The 25251-nt window shown below is 43.7% G+C and overlaps 1 protein-coding gene across 11 annotated transcripts in view; it reads left to right on the top strand.

Annotated features, from left to right (window-relative positions):
• LOC136433516 (baculoviral IAP repeat-containing protein 6-like) overlaps nucleotides 1–25251 on the top strand; it is a 114289-nt gene that overhangs the window by 19638 nt on the left and 69400 nt on the right. For 8 of the 11 annotated variants that reach the window (XM_066425814.1, XM_066425806.1, XM_066425808.1 and 5 more), the window contains exons 10-35: nucleotides 18–1212; nucleotides 1673–1856; nucleotides 2297–2453; nucleotides 2777–3008; nucleotides 3334–3448; nucleotides 3674–4124; nucleotides 4426–4594; nucleotides 5007–5186; nucleotides 12754–12879; nucleotides 13129–13383; nucleotides 13683–13939; nucleotides 14368–14576; nucleotides 15818–16099; nucleotides 17103–17277; nucleotides 17668–17882; nucleotides 18254–18453; nucleotides 18787–18937; nucleotides 19181–19317; nucleotides 19703–19978; nucleotides 20334–20626; nucleotides 20905–21059; nucleotides 21484–21600; nucleotides 21962–22183; nucleotides 22869–23052; nucleotides 23457–23675; nucleotides 24245–24283. In XM_066425814.1, coding sequence (XP_066281911.1) covers nucleotides 18–1212; nucleotides 1673–1856; nucleotides 2297–2453; nucleotides 2777–3008; nucleotides 3334–3448; nucleotides 3674–4124; nucleotides 4426–4594; nucleotides 5007–5186; nucleotides 12754–12879; nucleotides 13129–13383; nucleotides 13683–13939; nucleotides 14368–14576; nucleotides 15818–16099; nucleotides 17103–17277; nucleotides 17668–17882; nucleotides 18254–18453; nucleotides 18787–18937; nucleotides 19181–19317; nucleotides 19703–19978; nucleotides 20334–20626; nucleotides 20905–21059; nucleotides 21484–21600; nucleotides 21962–22183; nucleotides 22869–23052; nucleotides 23457–23675; nucleotides 24245–24283 — 6195 coding nt within the window. The remainder of the gene's footprint in view (nucleotides 1–17; nucleotides 1213–1672; nucleotides 1857–2296; nucleotides 2454–2776; nucleotides 3009–3333; nucleotides 3449–3673; nucleotides 4125–4425; nucleotides 4595–5006; nucleotides 5187–12753; nucleotides 12880–13128; nucleotides 13384–13682; nucleotides 13940–14367; nucleotides 14577–15817; nucleotides 16100–17102; nucleotides 17278–17667; nucleotides 17883–18253; nucleotides 18454–18786; nucleotides 18938–19180; nucleotides 19318–19702; nucleotides 19979–20333; nucleotides 20627–20904; nucleotides 21060–21483; nucleotides 21601–21961; nucleotides 22184–22868; nucleotides 23053–23456; nucleotides 23676–24244; nucleotides 24284–25251) is intronic. The other 3 variants (XM_066425811.1, XM_066425805.1, XM_066425810.1) reach the window with 3 other exon arrangements.

Here is a 25251-nt window from a genome sequence, read left to right as displayed (position 1 = left end):
TCCCATTCTGTCCACAGGTAAGTTAGTACACTTCCACCCAGATGACATCCACGTCACAGCCCTTTGTGTTGTTCAAGCCCCTGACGACTCCCCCACCCCAGAATCTCCCGTTCCCCAGCAACTCAACAACCTAAGTGACCCGAGTCTGGACACCAAAGAGAAAGACTCGGACAAAAGACCTGTTAGCTTGATATCAGGTCTTTCTCTGTGGAAGTCTAGCGTTGTCCAGGATTTGAACAGAAAAAATGCAGCATTACAACGAAGAACTCCCCATGAAGTAGCCAGCAAGGTTGACTTGAAAGCAGAGAAAGTTGGATTGCCAGAGGAAGAGTCAAGTTGTCTATATCTCTTGGTGCATGACATATCAGGGATTGATGAAGAGAACTTTAGGCCAAGGAAAAACTCTGGTCCTAGTAGCAGTAGTGGTAGTAAAGGATCCTCCCTGTACCAGAGTTTAGCACAGGACTTCTTTGTGTCGCAGATTTCAGAGTTTGAAGACCCCATCTTACTTGATGACCCGATAGAAGAGGGTACTGTTGTAGGGGAGGTCATCATGGAGACTCCATCCCCTGTGGCGATGGTAGCCAGTCCAAGTAGCCCACAGGGAGATGTTCCAGATGGAAAAGCTCCATCAATAAAACCAGGAAGCATGGTGCAATGCATTGAGCTGCCTATCAAAAAGGAGGGAAGATTTAAGATCAGTGCCATCTTCCCACTGGTGGACGGCAAGCACATAGTTGTTGTTGTCACGGCAACAGAAGCTCAAAGGGTGAGACAGGCAAACTCTTCCAGCAAGGTGACGGAGGATGTGGAGATGAAGGAAGCGGAGGTTACGGAGGGAAACCAGAAGGAGGCACACGGTGCAGAAGCCATCGACAACTGTGATACAAAGGCAGCTCAACATCCAGAAGGTGCTAGTGCTAATCCAGGAGAAGATGCTGCCTCGGCTCAGGAGGAGGCCAAGCCAAAGGAGGTGTTTGGCTACTTGCTGCTGTATGAACTGTTCTTCACACAGGAGTTGGTAACTGTGGTGGGGAATCCCGTGGCGGTGCACACGTTGCGGAATCTACAGGACGTACTCACGTTCGTGACGGTCCTGCCGCAGGACTTCCTGGACCTCCATGGGGAGGACAGTGAAAGTAACTCAGCATCAGAGGATGAGGAGGATGAGGGAGCAACAGAACATCAACCCAGGAGAGAGAGGAAAATCAGGCATGTTTTATTGTACCTTCTGTATCTGTATAGCCAATATAACTGCCCGTTTGGCAAAACACACCAGCTCTGCAGGCACGCAGCGTGGCAGCAGCTGGTTATATTACACTGAACGACCTGCAACACCTAACCTTTGCTCATCTACCTGCTAGTCTTGTTTAAAATTTAAAGCTATCTAATCTTTTCTAATCATATCCTTATTGATAGAAATTTGCCTCTAAAGAAATTTTGCATGCAACAGAAAGGGAATGTACATGTACCTTATCTGCTATGATCTTACCTGCTACATCTTATCTAGTTAAAGTTTGGGGAGGTCAGCTAAAGGCATTTTTGTGGTTTCACTGTAGGCCTCCTGTAGTATTACTGCTCTTGTTAGATGGTAGGAGCTTAGAAAGGGGAGGATTAGTAAATGAAGCTGGTTGAAGCAATAGAAATGAAGTTTTGTGATTCATCCTACCAGGGGTTTAGGTCAGCTTGCTGCTACAACACAGGATGGGAGTGTGTGTCTGTTTGACGCTGGGACCTTCCAGCCTCTGGCACAGTTCAAACCACAGGATGGAGAGAAGTTTGTTCATGTGACTCACTGCTCAGGGTCTGGTCAGCTGTGTGCTGCCACCTACACCGGGAAGCTGCATTTCCTAAAGGTCCGTTACTATTGTTGGTACTATCAAACATCATTTTTACAGAGTGCTGATGGGTATGGTTGCTTAGGTGTGCCAGTATTTATGGCCATATGTTGAAATTTGATGTATTATTCAAACATGATTAAATCTATGATCTTAAACCTTGAGTCAAGATTTGGATGGTATAACTTTCAAAAGCTATCACACTTTCTAATCAAACAGGGTGCAAATGAACCATGAACAATAATGTAGAAACCTATTGTGACTATGGCATTAAAGTTTTGAAAGAATGCTATCAGAATGTTAATTCCATCATGTTTGTACACAGAACATCAGAAATTTATTGTACTCAAAAGTGAAAGATGGAATATACTTGTTTTTGAGGAACCATTGTACTTCATATTTGATAACATGGACACACTCTTGACAGATTTTGGATGACTTTTTTTCATCAACTCCAGGTGTCCCACACAAGAGACAGACCAGCTGAGAGACCACAGCAGGGTGTGGTGGAGGTAGACTCTGTACCAGAGGAGACCACAGTAGAGAACTCAGGAGTGAAACCATTGCAGCCCCCTGTTCCCACTACTATGGACACCACACCACCTCCACCTAAAGGTCTTTTTCTTTGAAATACAATGATATTGTTGAAAGCTTTGTTGCTCCACTGTCTGTTTCCTACATTTCTGTTTGCATATCTGGTATGGTACGTTTGTTTGTTCATCTGCTCCACATAACTGGTAAATACACCAGCTTTGTACATTAGGTAGAAGCTGTGTGCAACCAGATTGACAGGGTTGACCCACTCACACTGGGATGGACCTGTACTCTTTTCAATAAGTGTGATGCAGGAATGCACAATTCCGTACTAAACTGTAGCAAACTTGGTGCTATACCAAACGAGATACAGGATGAACACTACTTTGTTTCCTTATGTTCAGGTCAAGCAGACGACTTGCTTTTGTACCAGCCGCTGACGTCCGAGATCCTGTCCTCGCTGCGAGAGCTGGTGAAGTTCCGCACGCTGGTCCCGCGGTTCACGGCCACGGTGCCGCCGTGCTGGACGGAGGTGCAGCAGGAGCAGCAGCAGCGCAGACATCCACAACACCTGCACCAGCAGCAGGAGGGGGACGCCACCAGACACACGCGATCATGGAGGCTACAGCCAGACAGGTACATATCTATGGGTGAAATTCAAAGGGAGGAGGTTGTGAAAAGCCATAGACCTGAAACTGCACCAAAATGCTTTGCAAGATGCAAATTGTATGATCCTAAAGAGGTACTGTTTGCCTTAATAACAGCCATCCAAGTGTAGTGATGTTATATTGACTACCAAAAGGTATTAACTGTATAAAGAAATGTATTGATGCAGAGTGGACTTTAAACTCTAATTAGCTGTCAAAAGGAATGGTGGATATGAAACAATGTCCAACCTTTTGTTCATAGTTACTGAATGTAAGTGCACCTGAGACATTGTACCCCTGTATTTCTCCTGTAGTTCCAGCTGGGATGAACACCTGTTTGAGCTGATTGTACCCAAACCCTGCACCATCGGACATGTGGACGTCAAGTTCTCTCTCTGCCACAACTTCAGTGTCCTCCCAAAAATACAGGTTTGTATTTCCTTTTCTTGATATTTAATCATTATCAACAAACTGGACCAAATACTGTTAGTAAAAACTATAGATGGTGACCATAGCAGTTTGCTATCTAAATCCAGCAATTTTGGTTGTTTCTACACGGCTCGTCTAATATGAACTGGAGGGAAAATCATGATATAACTACCTGTTATCGTAAGAACGGCACACTTCATCCTTTTTGTTGTTTCACTTGTACAGGTCACCCTTCTTCGGCAACGTAACATCGCAGTTACGAACACCAATGGCCCAGCCCTCGACCCAGCCACCCGAAAACTTCTAACCAAAACCGGGCGACTCAAGAACAAGGGTGTCAGCGAAGACGTCTCAAGCCTGGAGAAGCTGTTTGACGACGTGGAAGTGGACCAGCCCATCGAGTTTGAGCTGCAGCAGGAGGGAGAAGGTAGAGGGGCAGAAGAGGAAGACGATGAGTTGAAGCCACAGTTCCTGGACACACACAAGACAGATATCCTGTGTGGGCCCATCCTGATGGAGTCTGGGCTGGACCTGACGGGGAACAGTGGGATCCTGAGCCTGACCAGCCCAGCGCTGCTGAGGAGTAAACACAAGGCCTTCCTCCTGCACATCAAGGCTCTGGACCCCGAGGAGTCAGCCGGGGATGCCGTCAAACCTGCCACCAACAACACTAAAGGTCTTTAGCTTTAGAACTTGTTAGAGGCGAAGAATCTAAGCATTGGCTGTGTTTGGGATGTCAAGCTTGCATTGTACTAATAGCACTAAAACCTGAATGTTGTCCTGAAACTTATGATTATAATCTAAATCCTGCCAAGATTTTTTGCAAATCCTCTTGTTTTGCCTCAAGTTAAATTCATAAGATTTTGTAGGTGATATTGTGATTGATAATGCTGCATTTGTTGATTTTGGTCACCATTTTGACATTGATTGTCATAAATGTTAAAGTACACGACACTATTATTTTCCATCCACTTCAGGTGCAGCAATAAAGTCCATTCTTGCAGACAAGGCTTTGAGTGCAGCTGACCGGTTAGCACAGACCGCACCCAATCAGAAGAAGGTGGAGAAGGTCAAAGGTTGCAACTGGATCCAGGAGATGTCCATCACCATCAGGAGGTGCAAAAGGACCACCATACCCAGGGAAAGGTCAGGAGCTTTTCCCTTACTTTCCCTTAAAAGTTGCAGCCTTTCGAAAATTCTGTAATGCTATAGAGGGATCATCTTGTCAGAAAATACAACACCACTGTTTCAAAGTGTTTATGAGTAATGAAAATGTAGTAGGGCAATTGACAGGATTAGGACAGTGCAAGTTGAGGCCGCCCGACTTGTAGTATATTTTTATTTATTTGATTGGATGTTCAGTATTGCCCTCATTAGCTGCCTAATTAGCCCATGGCTATTGCTGACAAAAAAACAATACAAACGGAATTTGACATGGGCAGAATAATGATCAATTACAATACTCTAAGTACATAAAGACTATACTATAGTTAACAACATTGGTGATTGATGATATCCAGATGTACTTCACCGTGTATAACCTATGATATCTGTACAGAACCCAGAGATGCCTGATGCTGGAGACACCATCCTTCTGGGAGCAGCTGGTTTGTTTAGCAACCGGTGAGCAGAGGGAAGCTGAGGCGCAGAAATGGAACTTCCCCAGTTTTGAGCATGCTCAGATTGTGGCGCTTGACATCTTGGCTTGGCTGGCATCAGTTCAGATGAACCAGAAAGGGTGTGTACTTTCTCCTTCTTGTTCTTTATTCTTGTATCCTTGTACTTACAGTACCGCTCGCGTCATAGTTAACATCTCTAACGCGTTATAACGCGTTAGAGTTGTGTCCTTGTCGCGTTATCCTCGCGTTAGAGTTAGGCGCCTCCGCTAATCAGAACGCGTTAGGGTTTTTTTCTAACGCGATAGTTCCGGCCATTCTTATGCAGGCGGCGGTAACATCAGAGACAATTGGGAGGAGCGCTAATCGGCCCCGTGCTGGGCGGAATGTGGACGTGCCATGACCACCCCGTCCCCCGTTCTTATGTAGGCCGATGATATATATACCAATAGATCGCACTATCAAAAATTGGGTACAATTTGAAGGTTCAAAATTTACGACTTGATTAACAAATTTCAACTTTTGAAGGGTGCTTTTCTCAATAAATCGCTCTATACTCCTTTCTGTAGCAAATTCCAAATAATATATTGTTTTCGCTTATATATAGATTATAGTTACACGACGTGTGGAGCGCCGGCCCGCACAATATAATATAGACTAGAGTCGGTAGAGTCAAGTACCGTAAGCCGAGCGCCTGCCCTCGCTATCAAAAAGCTGGGTACCTTACGTCGGTGTAAAAGGCCGGGAAATATCTACTTGACGAGCTTTTACATGTAACGTTAGATATCTCCCTTCGACATTCAAGCTCCAGAAACATGGCGCGGCGACCGATTTCGCTTCCGGGTGAAAAATTGGAATGTGACTTGTTTATGCGAATTACACCCCGTATCACGGCGACGTGTACACGGTTTTATAAGTTTAGGAACGTCTGGCATGTTGTCAACCTTTTGGCGTTTTGAGCACAAATACGAGGTATTTATCGTGGCGATTGCAATCACAATGTTTTGCGCGTAAGACTCGATGCCGGTAGCAAAACTTGCGGGTCTAGACCGGCGGCGCCTACCATCCGCTGCTAAATTTGATTGACACATGCGGGAAGACCCGCGGCTTCTCTGTCGGCATGTTCTCAAAGAAGGGAAACCTATTTAAGGTTGACAACAATGTTGATTTTTGTCCGCCCTGTGTATTTGACATTTGATTATTACTATGTATTATGTTTGTATTGTATTCAGCTATATACTAACAGTTTCTAGGATAGTACAGTACTTGAAATATACGCATCGGCAGAGTACATCATGTTTGATGGCAACTATGTTCGTGGTAATGAATCGGTAATGTTGTGGACGCCGATCTGACCGAGTAGTAAATCCCGTAGGTCTCAAAATTCAAAGGGATTTATAAACATCAGATTATTACTATGTATTACATTTTTATTGTATTGTATTGCATTGTATTCTAACAGTTTCTAGGATAGTACTTTAAATATACGCATATACTAGTAGTTCGTGGTAATGTTGTGAACGCCGATCTGACGGAGTACTAGTATGAATCCCGTACCGTACGTTTCATTATTCAAAGGGTATCAATTTTCTTCATGCACTGACAGATTTAGTGAATAACCTACCGTATTTCCAAGATTTGGAACCGGGGGGTGGTCGATCCGTCTAGATGAATAAGCTGCCGAATGGTCTATACTTAACTTACCTTTGATGTTTCAAATGCAATATGTTGTGACGCAGTGTACATGTTTGTTGAACCTCATTGAACAGCCATGATAAAATAATGTTAGTTACACAGTTAGTTACGTAAAGTGCCAACACAACTTAAAACAGATACACAATGAAGGGGAACGAAATCGATAAAATAGATTTCAACTTTAACACAAACTCAACACTGAGATCAACTAGAATGTGACGTTTCTTGTCAACAAATAAAACATAATATATAATGAAGGCTGGTGATTTCAGCTCTCCAAATTAACGTAACAAAGTTCTGAGATAATACGTAGAAATCGGCAAATATATTCAGTCAAATATAAGGTTTACAACGGGGCCGAATCATCACCGCTGACAATCATGGACATTTTCACAGGTGGAAGGTTCTGAGTGTGCGTGTGCGTTTATATCTATGTATGAGTGTCTTTTTCCGACGTCATAGCAGCATTTCGGAATCAAGAACCGATGATACATAACATGTTTAGGCAAAATAGTTTATGCCTTATATCTGTTGTCGAACCAAGATATCAGAACCTAAGATCGCTGCAAGGTTAAATGAATTCCCAGCAGTAAGGTTCGTCGATTGTCGGACGACCCGGAACGGTGGGAACTAGGCGGGAACGCAACAGCTCCGACAGGAACAGGTAGGTTTGTTGGCTGTCCCGCTGCACCCCCGACAAGCAGCGAGTAGCATTCAAATGAAGTCGGCGTATGAAAACTTGAGTCGTAGCCTGGAAACGTACCTACTGATGTCTTATCAAGGAAATAAAAACATCATCTACTTATATACAAATTCTATGTTATGATCGAGCACAATATTGTTTGTTTGATTGTGCCTTTATTTATTCTCGAAAACATACTCTAATCGGCCCTCAGGGCCGCTTTTCATAGAGGTCGAGATGAGGAGTGTCAAGGGGTCAACATAACAATAAATAGATAACTAAATGTTTGGTCAAACAAGGTGAATCGAAATTATATCAATAATACAAAGAATATATAAATAGTGAAAACACAAAAATAACAAATAATAATTCGTCGAGTCATTAATCGATAAGTCGATAATCGTTCATAAAGGTCAGTTACTGAGTCTTTTAAAGGTTGCAATGGAAGTTGCTGCCCTAGCGGCCTGCGGTAAGGAGTTCCATATCAGCGAACCGGAGTAGGCTAGGGACCTCCTGTAGACCTCTCTCAGGGGCATCGGTACCACAAGGAGGTCTGAAGCACTTAGTCTAGTGCTCCTGGTAGCTCTGTCCCTGCAGTAGGTGAACATCCGGCGCATGTAGGACGGTAACCAGTTGTTCAAGGCCTTGTGTACCAGTAGGGCTTTCTGGTGCTTATGTGTTGACTTGACATCTTTCCATCCCAGACGTGCGTGAACTTCTGCCGATGGAGTAAGGTACGGGGCACGTAGGATCAACTTGCCGGCTCGGTTTTGCATCCTTTGTAGTTTCTCCAGTTCCCGATCTGACGCAGAGTCCCAGACAGTACATGCATATACGATATGTGGCAGAAATATTGCTTTGTACAAAGTTAACAGAGTAGGTGTTGAAACGAAAGTGCGGACGTGCTTTAAAATGCTGAGTGATCGCCTGAGTTTGCACAAAATGGCATTTACTTGGCACTTCCAGTTAAGATTGCGATCAATTATCACCCCTAGGTATTTGTACATATTACATGCTGTTACAGCTGCCCCATTGATGGACAATTTGGGGCTTCTGCAACTGTTAACTCTCTTGTCTGTTCCAATAAGCATAAATTTGCACTTTCCACTGTTCTCTGACAATGAGTTTGCTATAAACCACTGTGTAAGAGTATCGAGATCATTCTGTAGTTTATCTTCAATGATACTGACATCTTTGTCACAATAGTAGATGACAGTGTCATCTGCATACATGGAAAGATAACAGAATTTAGCGCAATTTGGCATATCATTTACATAAATTAAGAACAAAAGCGGTCCCAATATTGAGCCCTGGGGTACTCCATATTGCATTTGATGAAAATCAGAGGTAGCTCCATTTACGGCAGTACAGTGCTGCCTGCTTGATAGGTATGACGTAAACCAATCCAGTGCCTCCCCCTGTATACCATAGCAAAACATCTTTTGGAGTAGGATCTTATGATCGAGCGTATCAAACGCCTTGGACAGGTCTATAAAAACAGCCCCTGTCAGCTGGCCAGCATTTATAGCACTGAACCACTTCTCAGTGAGAAGGTGCGCTGCGGACTGTGTGGAATGACCAGGCCTAAAGCCAGACTGGGCCTCCGTAAGAATACTGTTTACTGTCAAATACTCGTACACTTGGGAGTGTACTGTTCTTTCAAGTATTTTTGAGACAGCTGGTAGTATGCTGACCGGTCTATAGTTATTTGGTGTAGCTCTATCCCCTGCTTTGTGTATTGGTGATAGGCGTGCCTGTTTCCAGTCCTCTGGAAACTCACTTCTAAGCAAAGATTCATTGAATATGCCCGTTAGAGATGGTGCAATGATCACTGCTGCTGACTTGAGCAATCTGTTGTTAAGGTGGTCTAGACCAACAGCTTTGTCCGTTTTCAGAGCAAGGAGTTCTTGTTGGACAAACTCAGTTGATACACGGCTGAAGGTGAAACGCTCCAAACAACGGTGAACGAATTGCAATGGACTGAGAAGTGACATTCCCTTGTTAATACTAAGTGCTAACTTTTCGGCAACCGTACCAAAATACTTGTTTAGCTCATGGGCAATTTCCAGTGGCGACGAGCACATATCCCCATTTTCATCTTTGAGACATGAAATATTAGATGACTTGGTCTTTCCTAATAGAGACTTTAATGATTTCCACATGGTATTGATATTACCGCTGTTGATTTTGTCATTCAGGTAGGTTCGCTTGCTCGAGATCATCGTACGCTTGGTGTGATTACGCAGCTGTTTGTAAGTTTCCCAGTCAGTTCGACTCTGGGTCGACTCAGCCGTGTGTCTCGCCTTATCACGAAGCGACATTAGCTCGCGTATATCTTGGGTGAGCCACGGCGGACAGTCCTCTCCCCTTACACGGAACTTTTTGAGAGGTGCATGTTTGTTGCAAACGGTTTCAAAGAGCGATTTCCATGTTACCCACATACTTTGCACGGAATCTAAAGCATTGATAGTGTTCCATGGAACTTTGGCCAAATCTTCCCTAAATTTTCCCTCATCGAATCCTTTGAAGATTCTTGTAGATATGTATTTAGGCGGTGGCCTTGGTGTCTTAAGTCCCCTATATGTGAAGATAAGGTGATGGTCGCTTAGTGACCCCTTGTAAACACCACTGTTCGAGTGTTTACTTGGGTTAGATGTTAAAATGACGTCAATAAGGGTAGAAGACCCTTCCGTCACTCTTGTAGGTTCAGTTATGAGGTTACTAAGGTCGTAAGCATCACACAAGAACCTGAGATCCTCGACAGGCCCCTTGTCCTTCAGAAAGTCACAGTTTAGGTCACCCATGATTGTCATTTCCATATTCGTATCAGACGCTTTGTCAAGAGACTCTCTGAAACGCTCGAAGAAATGTTCATCAGTGGGTGGTCTGTATGCACAGCAGACAAGTTGGTGTTTTGACTTAGGGGGGGTCAACTCAATCCACAGGGCCTCCAAACCCTCAACAGTAAGATCGCTTCTTTCTTTGAAAGATATAGAGTCCTTAATGTAGAATGCCACCCCACCCCCATGTCTTGACCCCCTGTCCTTCCTGAGAAGAAAGTACCCCTGTAGCTGTATGGTATCATCTGGGAAATCTTCGCTCAGGTGGGTTTCGGTTAAGCCAATTATATCCATTCTACTTTCTGAAGCAAGGATTTCTAGATCAGCATGTTTTGCTGGAAGACTGCGAATATTCTGATGAGCCAACATGAGACCTTTTTTAGGTCCTTTCTTAGGTGGACAAGAAGTAGAAGGCATTTGTTCCAGAGAGGCGTTCGACATATTAAGGTTTTCGGGAAAGTTTAGGCGATCACATTCACATTTGAAGCACGACCATTCTAGGTCACTCTTTTCAACATAACATTGAAACATTGTGTGTGACATAGCTGAACAACTTTGATGGTACCATGTAAAGCATTTCTGGCATTCAATTCCTTTCCTTACATCTTTACGACATTCACCACATGGGTCTTTAACAGTTCGACTACTAGGGCCGGGATTTACTGGAATATCACCGGACAAAAGCAATAATACACATGCACAAAACTGAAACTTGCTACATTTCCTTCCTGGGATCTGCATACTGTTGGCCTGCTTACTACGGACAGCTAACAACTGATGCAGAACGTAAACATACTTCGATACAGCCAGAGATGGTGTCTGTCGAAGTGCTACAGCGTCGTTAAACGAATCATTACTACGGATTGCCGACTTAGAAAAGTACAAAATCAGGACAGCTATTACTGCCAATTTTACACAGGAAGTGTCATATGCTATGAATATCGTTTTATTCATAGCATATGTATGTATATATGATAATAACAGTAATAAGTAAAACAGTACCAACAAAGTACATTTAGTATTATTTGGAAAACCATGTCCACCAGCACAGATAATGGAACAATGTCGCGGCAAATCTCTGCAATACCTGCCGGCAATGTCAGTCCTCCCTCCCTTGTATCAGAATTGTAGCACCATTCGACTTCACTTCAGAAAACAAGTGACTATCTCCAAATTTAGAAACGTTCGGACACACTCTCCACCCCCATGGATGTCGGTTTCCTTCGGTGACCAATGACAGAATGTCGTTTATATTCGGCAAAGATCGGGCTGCTCAGATCGGCCTCCTCGGCGGTCGTCCAGACTGCTTGGCGCCAGGCGGAAGTCCCACAAAGAGCGGCCACCTGTCAATCAACTGTTCAGAACGTGAGAACATCGGCGGCTTGACATGCTTGATACATGTATCATGTTGGGTAAACAGAAACATTATCTACGATATTATATCCAGAAACAAACTAACTGATCCAATATATTTTTCAAACTATTTTTGTGTGTGTGTCACAACAGTCAAACCGCTTCTTTTTACCAAAGCAACCGCAAATTGGAGTGTTTCAGAAGGTGGAAATTTGCAACATGCCGCCGCGCCGACGGTTTTACTACACACCAAGGGACGGGTCATCGACCTTTGTTTTTTTACGTGCGGCACGGGATGTCCGGCGATGTTGGATTTACTGACGTGTACTACAAGTGGCTTGCGGCATTTCGTGTTAGAAAATGCAGTCAATATTGCCACAGAGAGGGTCGGTTCTCAATAAAAAGAAATATATGCCCTATAACACCACCAGAAATGTTGGCGTTCCGTTGCCTCCTTCGGTGGCTTTATTTTTCGGGGCGGCGAAACTGCCCTTGCCGGCGTTTTAGCGCTCCCCCCAAATAAATTACGCCGCTGAAGATTTTTGCTAAGGAGGCCAGAGTTTCTAATTGATAGTCGGGAATTTTTTCGTCCCTTGCTCTTAGCGTAATGTGGTCTTTGAAATTAAAAGAACGTAATTTATCGTTTGTATTTCTGGCTTGTATCGGCACGAGAGAGGCGCCGCCGTCGCTACATGACATCCCTCAAAGTGACAGGTCGCTATTGTTTTTACCGCTGGTTAAACAAACATGAAATTTGACCCTATCTCATTAACTCTAACCCTAACGCACGAGAACGCGTTAGAAAAAAACTATAACGCGACAACAACATAACCCTATCGCAAGGATAACGCGACGAGGACACAACTCTAACGCGTTATAACGCGTTAGAGATGTTAACTATCACGCGAGCGGTACTGTATTTCATTTTTTAAAATCTATGTATTGATCTTGGGTAGTAGTTTCAGCTGAATAAGGCTGATTTCCAAGGGAGCCCATGACAGGTTAAACATAATGCTAGTGCAAGATTGATTTGTGATATCCGTGCAGGTACATGTAGTTGTCCTTCTCACACTTTCTATACCCATGTTAATTGTGTATGTTGCTACTTCCTACCCACAGGGCGAAACATGGCCATGTGATCACCTGTGTGCAGTCGTACCTGCCCAGCCTGGTCAAGTCGTCCTTCCTGGAGGCCACCCGCAGCGTGGCGCACAAGTGCACGCGGCTCATCGTTCTCTGTCTCGAGTAAGAACGCCTGTCTCATGTTTTAAATTTTATGTACGAAATACTACAATATAGTGTCTAGTACCAAGAAGTGCTGGAGCTTGTTTAAAAAAAATGCATATTTTTATTGATAATCAGAAAGAGAACCATGCTTTCTACACAACTGAACTTTCAAAAGAACAAAAATAAACTTAAGTGTAGCACATTTGTCATGTTACTGAAATAGCATGAACAATATACTCAACATTGTCCTCTCCACCCCCTTTTTAGCTATGCAAAGCAGTCAGGAGACTTGGACCAACTGGCCACGTTCAACGTGGCTCTCCTCCACGCCCTGTTGGACTGTCTGCCCCTGACTCCCCATGCTGCGTCTGCCGGGGCGCTACACTGGTACTTCACCCTGTTCAACCACGTGAAGCTGATGGATGTGGACGCCATCGGTGGGACGTGTGTGTCACTCCTGTCTGAGCTGTCTGAGCAGCTCAACAGCAGGATGTTACCCCAACATGCACTTCTCAGGGCAAGGTGGGTACAACAACTAAGGTATTGAAAGTAGTAAGCCTTTGCTGCAATCCAAAATATTTGTACAGCCTCTCAAAGGAAAGTTGGTGTCATATGGTGTCAGTCATACATGTATGTATACAAAGACAGGACTAGGGATATGTTTAACATTTATTGAATGTTGCAGCTACATGTATCTCCTGACAATGGAACTTACATGAAGTGTACTGTAGAAAAAGATTTGTTTTACCACAATATAAAATAAAATTGTGCCAATACAACATGTTAATTTCCTATCACTAATGATCTTACCCCCACTTCAGGTTTGGCCTGTACGGCACACCATTTGAGCCAGTGCTGTTTGACATAGACCAGTCCATAGCCAGTAAGGCTGGCACAGGCTCCACCCTGGATGAGCTGCTGGCCATGGCTGACAACATCAACAACCCCACGGGCAAGGACAGTGACTCCAACCTGTCAGAGGTGCAGCAGCTGCTGAAGGGCATGCTGGAGGTGGAACCACTGCACTTCACCTGCAGTAGTACCAGTGATGGCACCCGCATGGAGAAGGCTGACTCAGGTAATACACTTCAAATAGCTTGTATGGTGCACACAAGAAGTGATTATTTCATGCTGTTTGTTTAGGCCTTTTGTCTTCTCCAATTGGAAATAAACTCTTAAATGTTAAAATGATACTTTAAGAAATAGGCCTGTTATGTTGTGTATTTCAAGGAAGGAAAGAATACAGCTTTGTAGGATTCTACTGTAAACCACCTACCAATCCCTTTGGCTGGGCAGAATTCAACTTGTAAAGCATAGAATCCACAGGAAAGTCTCGGAGTAGAAAAGTCAAGGATACTTGATGCCATATTCTTGGAGATATGTTAGTGTTGCACTGATATGAAGAAGATGACAATGAATGAGGACTGACAGACAGCCTTAAGCAATGTAAGCAAACAATAGGGTAGAAGAAGGGTACCATAACATATCCTCTCCTTCTTCCTACAGCCCCATCCCTCCCCACCACCAGCGGCATCTCTGTGGTGGCCCCCATGAGCGGCACGGGCACCACAGCGATAGCCGGGGAGGGCAACAGCTCTGTGCAGTCTGCAGCAGAGGCTGCGCTGGCGTCGCTACAGAACGCCATGGCTTCAGCTGAGCAGCAGCTGAGCGCACTGCAACAGAAACAACAGCACCTCATCAAGCTGCAGCAACAGGTAAAGAACCAACCAGCTGTAGATCATGTCTCAGAACATCACTATAATTTAAAGACTTAAACCTAATGATGACAATAAATGGGGGTTTAGTCAAACTCACATATATTTTTGTAAAAACTGTAATTACAAATTAGATATAAACAGTTCTCATTATGTACTTTACCAACTCAGATGAACTTTCATGGTAATTTTAATTTTTCATTGAAAAATAAGGAATGTATTTGTACATTTATTGTGATTTAGGAAAAAAACAAGGTTGCTTTTGTGTCAACTACAGCAATCACATTTGTGGTTTAATTGACAATTCAAACACTAGGCGCATGAAGGAATCCACTTTTCTCATAAAGAAAATATTTCTTCGTTCCTAATTAGCCTTATTCTTTTTCTGCTGTGTTTCTGTCTCTGTGTTGTGTAATGCATTCCTGTCACTAATGTTCCCATGGTATGGTACATCTTCATTCTCATCATTTCACCTCATGTGTCATTTGTTTGCTTTTTCTGCTTTTCCTTCATGTTCCATAATTTTTCTTCACAATTACCTGTCATTTGTTTATTCATTCCTTCTCATTTCTACTCTCCTCTTTTTCTTCATTTCTTTAATACATTACCACTGATTACCTGTTCTTTGACTCCCGTATATAATCCTTTCATTTACGGAACTGTTGTGACATACACTTATTCTCTGACTACTTCCTGTTTTGCTGTTGCCTTTTGTTTTCTGTCCGTCTCTTTTCTACATGACATTTTTTTTGGTATGTACATTTTCTTACCTCTTTCTGTTTCTTTCGTTGATGGTCAGTTCCCAACATTCTTCCCTCCACCTTCCTCCCAGAAGCCTAAACAGGTCAAGACAAAGGAAGAAAAAATAATTGTACTTAATTCTACCATCTGTACACTAGTAATAAAATTTTAATGCATTGCCCAAAAAGTAATGCAAAGAGATACATCAATGTATTTTCACAAGATGCCAAAACATTTGCCATGTTTTGGGCAAAAACAATTCATGGAATTTGATATTACTGAGTCAGAATCTGTTTTGCTCCAACGTATTTTTTGTATACATCATGGTTCCTGATTTCATTTTACTGGACTTTCTGCATGATCATTCTTTTTCCTGTCATCGTCCATGTGATGCCCAACACAAGTCCTTCTCTGTGTGCTTTTCTGTGCTTTCTCTGCTCCTGCTGGTGGCCTGCCTCCTCCAGTTTCCTGCGTTTATCACCACATCTCTTCCACCTCAGAAGCAGAAGCTGGAACAGAAGCTGCAGGAGTCCAAGATGGAGGCTAACATGGGAAACAACATCAACCCCGCGCCCATGTTCAGCTACACCACGGAAACAGTTTTCCCTCCGACACCCAAGTCAACCCCCCTCTTCATGACCCCCCCTCTGACCCCCCCAAACGAATCACAGTCAGGAGGGCAGAAAGCAATCTCAGGATTCGGTACATTCCTCTCCTCCTTCCCCCTCCCTGAAAAGCCGCCGTCGTATGCACAGGTGCTGCAGCAGCAAGGAAACAAAAAGGTTAGATATCATATCAAATACTTACTATGATACAGCAAATGTTTTGGTATAGATGATGTTTTATATGCATTTAGTATCCATCTCCATTTGAAGGTGTACATGTATGTTGTATCTTTTCTTTTGATTGAAGTTTTACTGTATGAGTGTGAATTGTGTGTAGTCTAGACATGATTTCTGATTCATGTAACTTTTGCTGAGATTGGAACTTTGATAACTTCAGCGATGCTTAACTTCTTTTCTTGCTAATCCTGATCTGCATCTTAACCCTCGCACTTGAATCTGTGCATGGATTGGTGCCTCTCGTTTCAAAGTTCATGCAACTGAAAGGGGTATAGCACTTTATTCCTCCCCATCACCAAAAAAGTAGAGGTATAGAAGTTCTCTTCTGGCAATTTAATTGTCCTTTAAAATTTCCATTTGAAGATCTGTAGAAAACAGAAGAAAGACAATAACTGATATCTCTATAGTCGTCTACTTTGGCTGTCACTGGTTACAGAAATGTAGCCATGATACAAAAAAAGTCATGAATAGAGGTGACACCAAAGTCCTGCCCTGTCTCGAACATATAGGTGTGGAACCAAAATAGGTGTGGAACCAAAATAGGTGTTGAACCAAAAGTTTGCAAAATTTGGCTATCATTTAGACATGCAGACATACATGTACAGATAATGACGTGAACAAGTAAACAGACTCAGACAGACAAACATCCTACAGACAAACATAAAGCCTCTGACAGATTTTTTAGAGAACTTTGAATCTTCGTTTTTTGATGAAAATCTATTTCTTAGCTTGAAGTCTGACCAAATCAGCCCCATTCCAGACTTACCTTTTAAGGGGGCACACCCCAGTTTATTTTGGTATTTTAAGTATATCAAAAAGAAGAATTGGTGTGTGCACCGCTAACCCCCTACAACATGAACCTTGTAACCCTTGCTGTGGGTGGTGTGTGCTGTGCTTTGGTTGGTATGAAGTGTGGTGCCTTCCTCTCCTGTCAAACCTCCAGTATCACCACATCACACTTATGAAGAACCCTACGCTCGCCTGGCAGGGTGCTGAACCCACGCCTCCCCCACCGCCACCCGAGGGGCGACCGGTGCACGCGGTCAGCACTCACCTGTACTACCACCTGCTGCAGCCGCCTGTCCCACAGGTGCTGACCATAGAGAGAATGCACTCAGGTAAACTTTGTTCCTTGTTAAGATAACCAAACATCACAGTTGTGCAATATCTGAAGTCAATCAGTTCCTTACATGGTCTATACCTACCAACTCTAAGTACAGAAATATTGCATTAGGCTTCAAAGCAATGTTGTTATACTTGATGTTTCCCAACTGAAGAAGAAGAGAATAAGGATCTAGAAACAGAGAAACTGTGATGTATATTTTAAAGTTATGCTCTGTTCTTTATCAAAAATAAGATACACAATGGTGGTGATTTTAGACAGATTCAAAATTTAGAAGGGGCTCTCACGGTAGTTATCAAGTTCCATGTTTTCAAAAATCCAAGTGTTCTCAGTGTATACAACTCTCCCCAACCAAAGACATTTGTACCCTTCCTTCCATGTTCAGGTGCCCGGAGGTTTGCGGTGCTGGATTTCGGTCGTCAGGTCCTGCTGACAGACATGGTGATCCCGGCGTGTGGGGACCTGTCCTCGCTGTCCGTGGACGTGTGGACCCAGGGGGAGGAGGTGGACGGGAGACGTCTGGTCGTGTCCACAGACATCGGCACACGCTCCCTCGTGCTCACTGACCTCATGCCTCCACCCATCTGCAGATTTCTCAAGGTAAAGTTCTGCAGATTTGGGTTGATGTGGTGTCCTTTATCAGGACTTCTTTGTTTCAATTTATATGTTACTGATATTGAAGTAAACTTTACTCTAACTTCAAGTTTAAGATAAAAAGATTAAGCTTCTCCTTTGATATACATAATATTGAATCACTTTGTTTAACCCTCTCCCTGCTTTTTATGACCTTATCACCAATAAAAACAGCTTTATGCTGAAGGGTAAGCTTTAGCATCTTGCAGCTCTAACTTTATGTAAGTTATACTGAAAGTTAGAATGATAAAGGCAAAGCAGTAACTTAATTGCTAAAAGGTACTAGATGGCAGCATTTAACTTGGCGTTCATGTCTTTCATGCCCTGATTTCTTGCAGATCACAGTAATAGGCAGGTATGGCAGTGGCACCACCCGGTCCAAGATCCCTGTGGGCCAGTTCTACGGACACACCTGTATCTTCCCCTGGGAGAGAGAGGCTGCCGGCAGCAGTGGTGCTGAGGAGGGGCAAGGCCGTGTGGCCAGTGTAGAACAGCATCTACAGCTACTGGTCGCCCTACAGGAGGACATACAATGCAGGTTAGTCATGCAACTGCCTACTCAGACTGAAGAAAAATAACTGTGTACATGGATAGAGAACAATCCTCCCAATTGTAATTTGGGCAACCTACAGTATGGTTGGAAGTCAGTTGGTATGGCAGAAAACAACTTTTTTGTTTGTAGGCATTCGTAAGTCTCGCAGTATTATGAATTACCAGTAGTACAAATAGTACAGAATGTACTTATTGTTTGTTTTTACACTTTAAAACAACTAGCCTGTGGACTATACCGTGTTCCTTGTGATAATTTCATGCAATGGTCCATAAATGCCATATGTTAGCACTTCGTATAATGTTTGACCGACTCCCACAGGTACAGCCTGGCCTGTAACCGACTAGACAGCCTGTTGAGCAGCCTGGACCTGCCCCAAACCACCTGGGGCCTGGCCTCCCTCAAGAGGGGCACTCCGGAGACGAAGGAGGAAGATGTGAAAGTGCAGCAGGCTTACAATGACTGCATACAGGTGAGGAGGTTTGGAGAGGGCTGATGTTGGTGAAATTTGACTTAGAATGAGATAAACTTTGAGGTTCCTTACTGTACACAATGGATCAAGGACTTTCAAAGTGGAGCAGTTCAACTAGAAGGGTTGTCATTCAATGTTCAAACTGATTTGAAGATTTATGAAATGTTAACAAAAACTGTGTGTAGGCATAATAGTACAGTCTATGTCTGTAAGTAAGGAGTAATCGTTGTTTGTTACTTACAGCTTCAACTCCAGTCCAACCTGGTACACCATGCTATTGCTCGAATCATGAGGGCTTCTGCTGGTCTGCCCACCTACCATATCCCTGCATCCAGCAACCTCTCCCAACAACTGAGGATCTCATCTACTGACAAACTCAGGTCAGAGGAAAGGCAGCTCTAAAAATTGATCAATTTGTGTAATATTTCTGTGCATTTTGAAGTGTTCAGGAGGATTTGTTTGTAACTTTTAAGGAAATTTTGCCCCATTAGTTAAGAGGAATATTTCTCAAAGAGGCAACCATTTTGTATATAATTTGGAAATGTGGCATTTTCACTAACTAATTTGGCTCAGCTTGCTTACTTGCTGCTTGCTTATGTCAAGTCCGGCTTTCTCCAGTCTCGACTCATGATGGCTGCCCATGTGCCTCTATCCCTCATTGCCTGGCACATGTTGTCAACCTGGCTTAGCAGCAGTGGTGGTAAATTTGTCCTCAGCATTGGTGGTATGTGACACTTGCTAACAACATTTGTTTGTTTCTCCCAGGGTTCTATCAGAATCCCTGTTAGACATCCTGATCAGCCTGAGCACGTCGCCCAGCCTCCCAGACACAGACAGTGCAATAGTGGACTTTTTCCAGCCGGACGTGTGCGAGCGCCTGTTCAAGCACCTGTGCGTGCACGGCAGCCCCACCCTGCGGCAGAAGGCGGGCGGGCTCCTGCTTAGACTGTGCGGGGCGCAGGGATGGTGGGGAGACTTCCTGGCCAGAGGGCTGCAGGAGCTCTTCAACTCTGAGCAGAACGTGCTGTTTCCTCAGGACAGGTGAGATTCATCATGATGATGATTATGATTCCACAACACTGAAGTGTTTTGGAAGAAAGGAATGAAGAAGAAAGAGGGTTAGGCAATGGAAAAGATAGGAGGAGGATATCAGCAAATGGACTAACATGACACTAAGTGAAACACTAAGAAGATGGGTGGAGAAAACTTGTCAGATCTCAGTAGGTCTCCAATGGTCAGGTAGTTAGACTAAGGGATAGATGAGATGAACACTCAAGTATCTAGACATATGTTGAAGGCATCTTGTATGTAAAGTGTTATTAACAGTTGCTCTGAAATGTTAAAGTTCTCCATAGTAAGGCATTTTCTTCATGACCATTCCTCCTCTGTTTCCCAGATTATTTGTACTACTGACTAGCCTGGGACAAAAGTCCATGTCTGTCAGCACATGCGGAGGGATTCTGGAGAGCTTGCTAGGCCTGGTGTCCAGGCTACTGGCCCCCCTGCAGAGGGATGGGTCAGGACAGACGGACAACGTGGCAGAGGAGCTGGGCACGCTGGACCTGCCGCTGATCAGCTGGGTGCTGCTGTTCCTGTCCAGGATACTGGACAGCACGGCCAGCAGAGGCAATGGGGACGAGGAGGACAGCAATGGCTGCCCTCCCCGCAAGGTCGCCAGGGAGGAAGAGGGTGGGTTTGGCAGTTTTAGAGATATGTAACAACACTTGTAAAGGAATCAAATGTTACTCTATGTTGGTCTTTTGTACAGCACGTCTACAAGGTTGACCATCTCCGCCCATCTAGAACACCCTTGTGTCACGTGACATTGTGACCTCTCCCAGGTCACGTGACAATCAGAGCTGAAGAAAAATGGTGGATGCCGTCTAAAGGCTTCTCGAGCTTCCACTTTTCGTAGTGAGTCTAGTTTATCTTAGTTCAAATGGTGACCTTCGTTTCTCAATTTCTAGGAAGCAATTTCCCTTCTCGATGGGACTTTGTGGGAAACGAGATGCAGCCTCCCAACTCCCAGTCCAGCTCCAGCCGCACGGGCGCCACCAAACTCCTGCGCAGGAAGCTGAAGAAAACTCTCCTCCACCAGAAACAGGAGATCCTAGACTTACAGGTGTGTTACTTTGCCTTTCATACGTTGTTCTCTACAAAGTTAAACTTGCTTGCTATTCTATTTGTTTATTGAATAAGTTAAATGCTTAGCATTAGTTTGAAAATTCATTTTGGTTGGTAGAAACCATTCTGAAGCAAGTTTGATATGTAATTTCCAGCACAAAAATTGGATTTTCAAATGTCCAACTACAGTCTTTGTCAAGGAGTGAGCAATCCACTGTGTATTTGACATCACGCTGATCCTCTGCTCACCAAGTCACGTGTTCAATGTGCATAACTTGACATCACAAAAATAGTGGATTGCTCATTCCCCAAAGACTTGAGTTGGACAGTCAAAAATTTGGGTAAGTTCAGTTTTTGTGTTGGAAACCACAGTACAAATTTTCTTCAACATGTTGAGTATGTTACATTGGTCATGTCCACAGGCAAAACAGAAGATGCTGATGTCCAGTCTGAAGGGAGGCAGTGAACCCAAGTCCAGCTACGAGAAGATGCAGCTGAATGTCTTTAAGAAGCAGATGAAAGCCCATGCAGATAAGGTGGTGGGACAGGAAGACTCTTTTATTCTTCTGATACTGAAGATTCTGGAATTATAACGATGTAGTAATGATTTTCAGATTGAAGAAGATGTTTCTGGAAAGTTCTGAAGGGTTTAGTCTGAATACCAGACTGTTTCCAGGGTCTACATAGGCCAGCTCCTTGGCCCTAGGGCCAACAACTCCTGTTACCAAGGACATGTTGGCTCTTGAACTGAGGAGCTGGCCCTGGAAACAGTGTGGCATCCAGGCTATGGAGGGTTGTGAAACTAGCTGTTTTCCGGGGCTGTAAGGAGGAGAAGTTGTGGTCCTGACTATTGCTCGTGAAGCGTCCTTCCAGATAAAGCCATTTTGTTTTCCTCCACAGCATTTCAAAGATATCATGACTCTGAGAAGAACCACCCACCCCAGCCTGTACAGACAGGAGGAGGAGGGGGCGTCCGACTCGGGGCGGGGCAGCCCGGAGACGGACCTGGTCCTGTGCCAGCTGGGCAGGAAGCAGTGCATTCCCGTGGTGAGAGGCCTGGTGGCGCTGCTGCTCAACATGGACTTCACCTGCCATGTGGACCTGTTCCTGGTCATCTGTAAGGTACGTAGTAGTGTAGCCCAGTGTTCTTGGTCATCTGTAAGGTACGTAGTAGTGTAGCCTAGTGTTTTGGTCATCTGTAATGTACGTAGTAGTGTAGCCTAGTGTTTTGGTCATCTGTAAGGTACGTAGTAGTGTAGCCTAGTGTTCCTGGTCATCTGTAAGGTACGAGGTAGTGTAGCCTAGTGTTCCTGGTCATCTGTAAGGTACGTAGTAGTGCAGCCTAGTGTTCCTGGTCATCTGTAAGGTAGGTGGTAGTGTAGCCTAGTGTTCCTGGTCATCTGTAAGGTACGTAGTAGTGCAGCCTAGTGTTCCTGGTCATCTGTAAGGTACATAGTAGTGTAGCCTAGTGTTCCTGGTCATCTGTAAGGTACATAGTAGTGCCTGTCGGCTCTTGATATGGACACAGAGCACTGGGAGGACCTTGCCAATGACAGACCCAGCTGGAGATTCACACAGCTAAAATGTAGGAGAAGCTAGACTGTCTTCCAACAAAAATGAAAAATCTATTGTTTTTTGTACCATGTTGTAAGTTCAGTCATTTTTAAATCCTTCCTGACCACTTAGGTTTCATAATGAAGGCATCCTTTTTTTTAGCCCATTTTTTTTCTGGATGTCATCCATATAACCCATTCAGTATGGCCTTATGAGCATTGTGTAATCCATTTCTCTCTCCAAACACCTACAGGTGATAGCCCGGATCGCAGGCGCCACCCGTCCAGCCATCACCCTGTCCGAGATGATGAGTGAGAGGCAGTTGGAACAGCTGCTGCTGCTGTGCGTGGGCTCGGACTACAACAGGGGCAGCATCTCCTGGGGCGGGCCCTGGGCACACCACGCCATCACATGTCTCATGAAGGATGTACTGGAAGGTACTGTGATGTTTTGAAAAATTTTCTTTTGTTTGGATGTGGTAAAATATATCCTGGACGATTTCAATAATTTATAAACACGTCATTTAGTCTAAGGAGATTACTTTCTCAAGTAATAGAACCACTCCTCTTTGTTTGCTAATTACTCTAAAATTTCCATGTTGTTACATCCTGCAACATTCCAAATAAATACACGAATGTCTGTACATGAAACAACACTCTCACATTATGGTAAATAGATAAAGAGAAAAATCATGGCCAAATCATAAACAACATCATAGCATTATAGTGAATTTTACAAAATGTATACTTGCATCTTGAATGTTTCAGGGGAATACAACTTTTAACGGATATATGTAAATTGACATTTTGAAGGTAAAATATTGGTTTGTTTATTTCCCCAGGTGAAAGACTGTACCCCATGACCTGCTCTCCTGGGGTGACCTTGGAAAACACCCCCGATGAGGACCTGATGGGGGAGGTGGAGGGGGAGGAGTCACCCCCCTCCCCACCATCGCCCCCCTCAGAGTCTCCCCCCAGTGTGGAGGAGAACATAGAGGGGATGGACACATCCGAGGCCAAACAGGACCTGCCAAGTGGTTCCACCCCTCCTACAGCTAATGGTATGATCCTCAGCTTTGTGCAGTGTTTGTTCTGTGGTTGTACCGCAGCTGTTGGTAGTGCTGCTAGATATATGTAACAGAAACATGTGCATTGTGAATGTGAAGGAAAAACTTACAGATTAATAGCATTAATAGTACGTTCATCAATGTTTATTTGATTATGAAGCTTAATTGTCCCTGGTACAAGTTAACCTTATTTTCCTTGTCTCCGTTAGGTCTTAGCTTACCACTAATTGTCAAGTATTGACACGTGTACAATAGTTGTACAGTACTTCACACAGAGACAATGGCATAGAGCCAACTGAATGTTACCTTCTATTTACTACTCAGTACTTATTGTTCATTTTAGTGGGGTTAGCCTTATCATGGCACATCGGTGATCTCCTATCTGTAGAACGTATGACAGTAGTATCCTCACTGCGTCTGTGGAACATAGCCTTGAGTGTCACAGAGAAGTGAACCCCTGTGTGAAAGTTGTCCTGTGTTTTTACCTGTCCTGTGTGTGAACTATTACTCAGCACCTCTCTCTAACATGGCCATCTGACATCTTGGCATTTTGTCTGCCCCAGGTGACGGATTGCTTGACTTTGTACTTTTCAAGCCTCCATGCAAGTATCCTCCATAAATAACCACTCAGATAGCACAGCACAGTTCTACCTGGTAAAGCTGCTGTCTGTGTGAAGAGCACAGCATCAACATTTTCCTGCTCCACATTTAAAAATTCATTCGTTCACGTAGCCACAGCTTACTGTTGTATAAAAGACTTTATCCTTATCAAGCAATGGTACTGTTCTTACTCTGTATTCACATTCACATGTATCAATTGTTTTTCTTCTTTTCCCTCTGATGGTATGAACTGGGCTGTGCTGTCGTTGCCATAGATACTGCAGTAATGTCTGAGACTGAATGCTGCATGCTCTATGTACATCTGCTCAGGAGGAGTCGCCATAACCTGAGCTGTAGTCTGAAGCATGCTAGGTCATACATGTACATGTGCAATGTCTTCGAATAGTTAAACTTGAGAGTCACATCCTCCTGTTAAACATAATATTTTCAAATCAGAGTGTCTAACATAAGTTTTTTTAGTGTAACTGTATAAAGGACCAGCTTTTATAAAGGAGTGGAAAAAATAATGCACAAATTTCACCAAATTTACAATTATTGGCTTAGTAAATCTATAGGCAAAAGCTTATGGAAGAATGTTGTCTTTTGATTTTTATTCTGACAACTTGGTTAAGTGTGTACACACAGTATATGTGCTGGGCACTGTGCATGGCCTCTTCATTCTTATGTTCTGCTAACCTAAAGTTTAAGTGTGATAATGTTTTAGTTGGTGTATTTTACCCTTCTGCGCTGCTGTGGATTTTTTTGTTGCAACTTAAATGGTCTTGAAGGTTTTTCTTCCAGTTGTTTGGTATACTGAGGTTGGCACCAAATATCTGTAGTATATAACATTTGATGTGCCAGAAGTACATTGTAGTGCTACTGTCACCATAGGTACCAGATTGATATCACTTGCATACTGTGTATCAAACGCAGTCCATTCTCCATTGGACTCATGTGCAGTATACTGTAG

The sequence above is a fragment of the Branchiostoma lanceolatum genome, chromosome 4, assembly GCF_035083965.1.
Source record: "Branchiostoma lanceolatum isolate klBraLanc5 chromosome 4, klBraLanc5.hap2, whole genome shotgun sequence".
NCBI lineage: Eukaryota > Metazoa > Chordata > Leptocardii > Amphioxiformes > Branchiostomatidae > Branchiostoma > Branchiostoma lanceolatum.
This window is presented reverse-complemented; position numbering and strand designations above follow the sequence as displayed.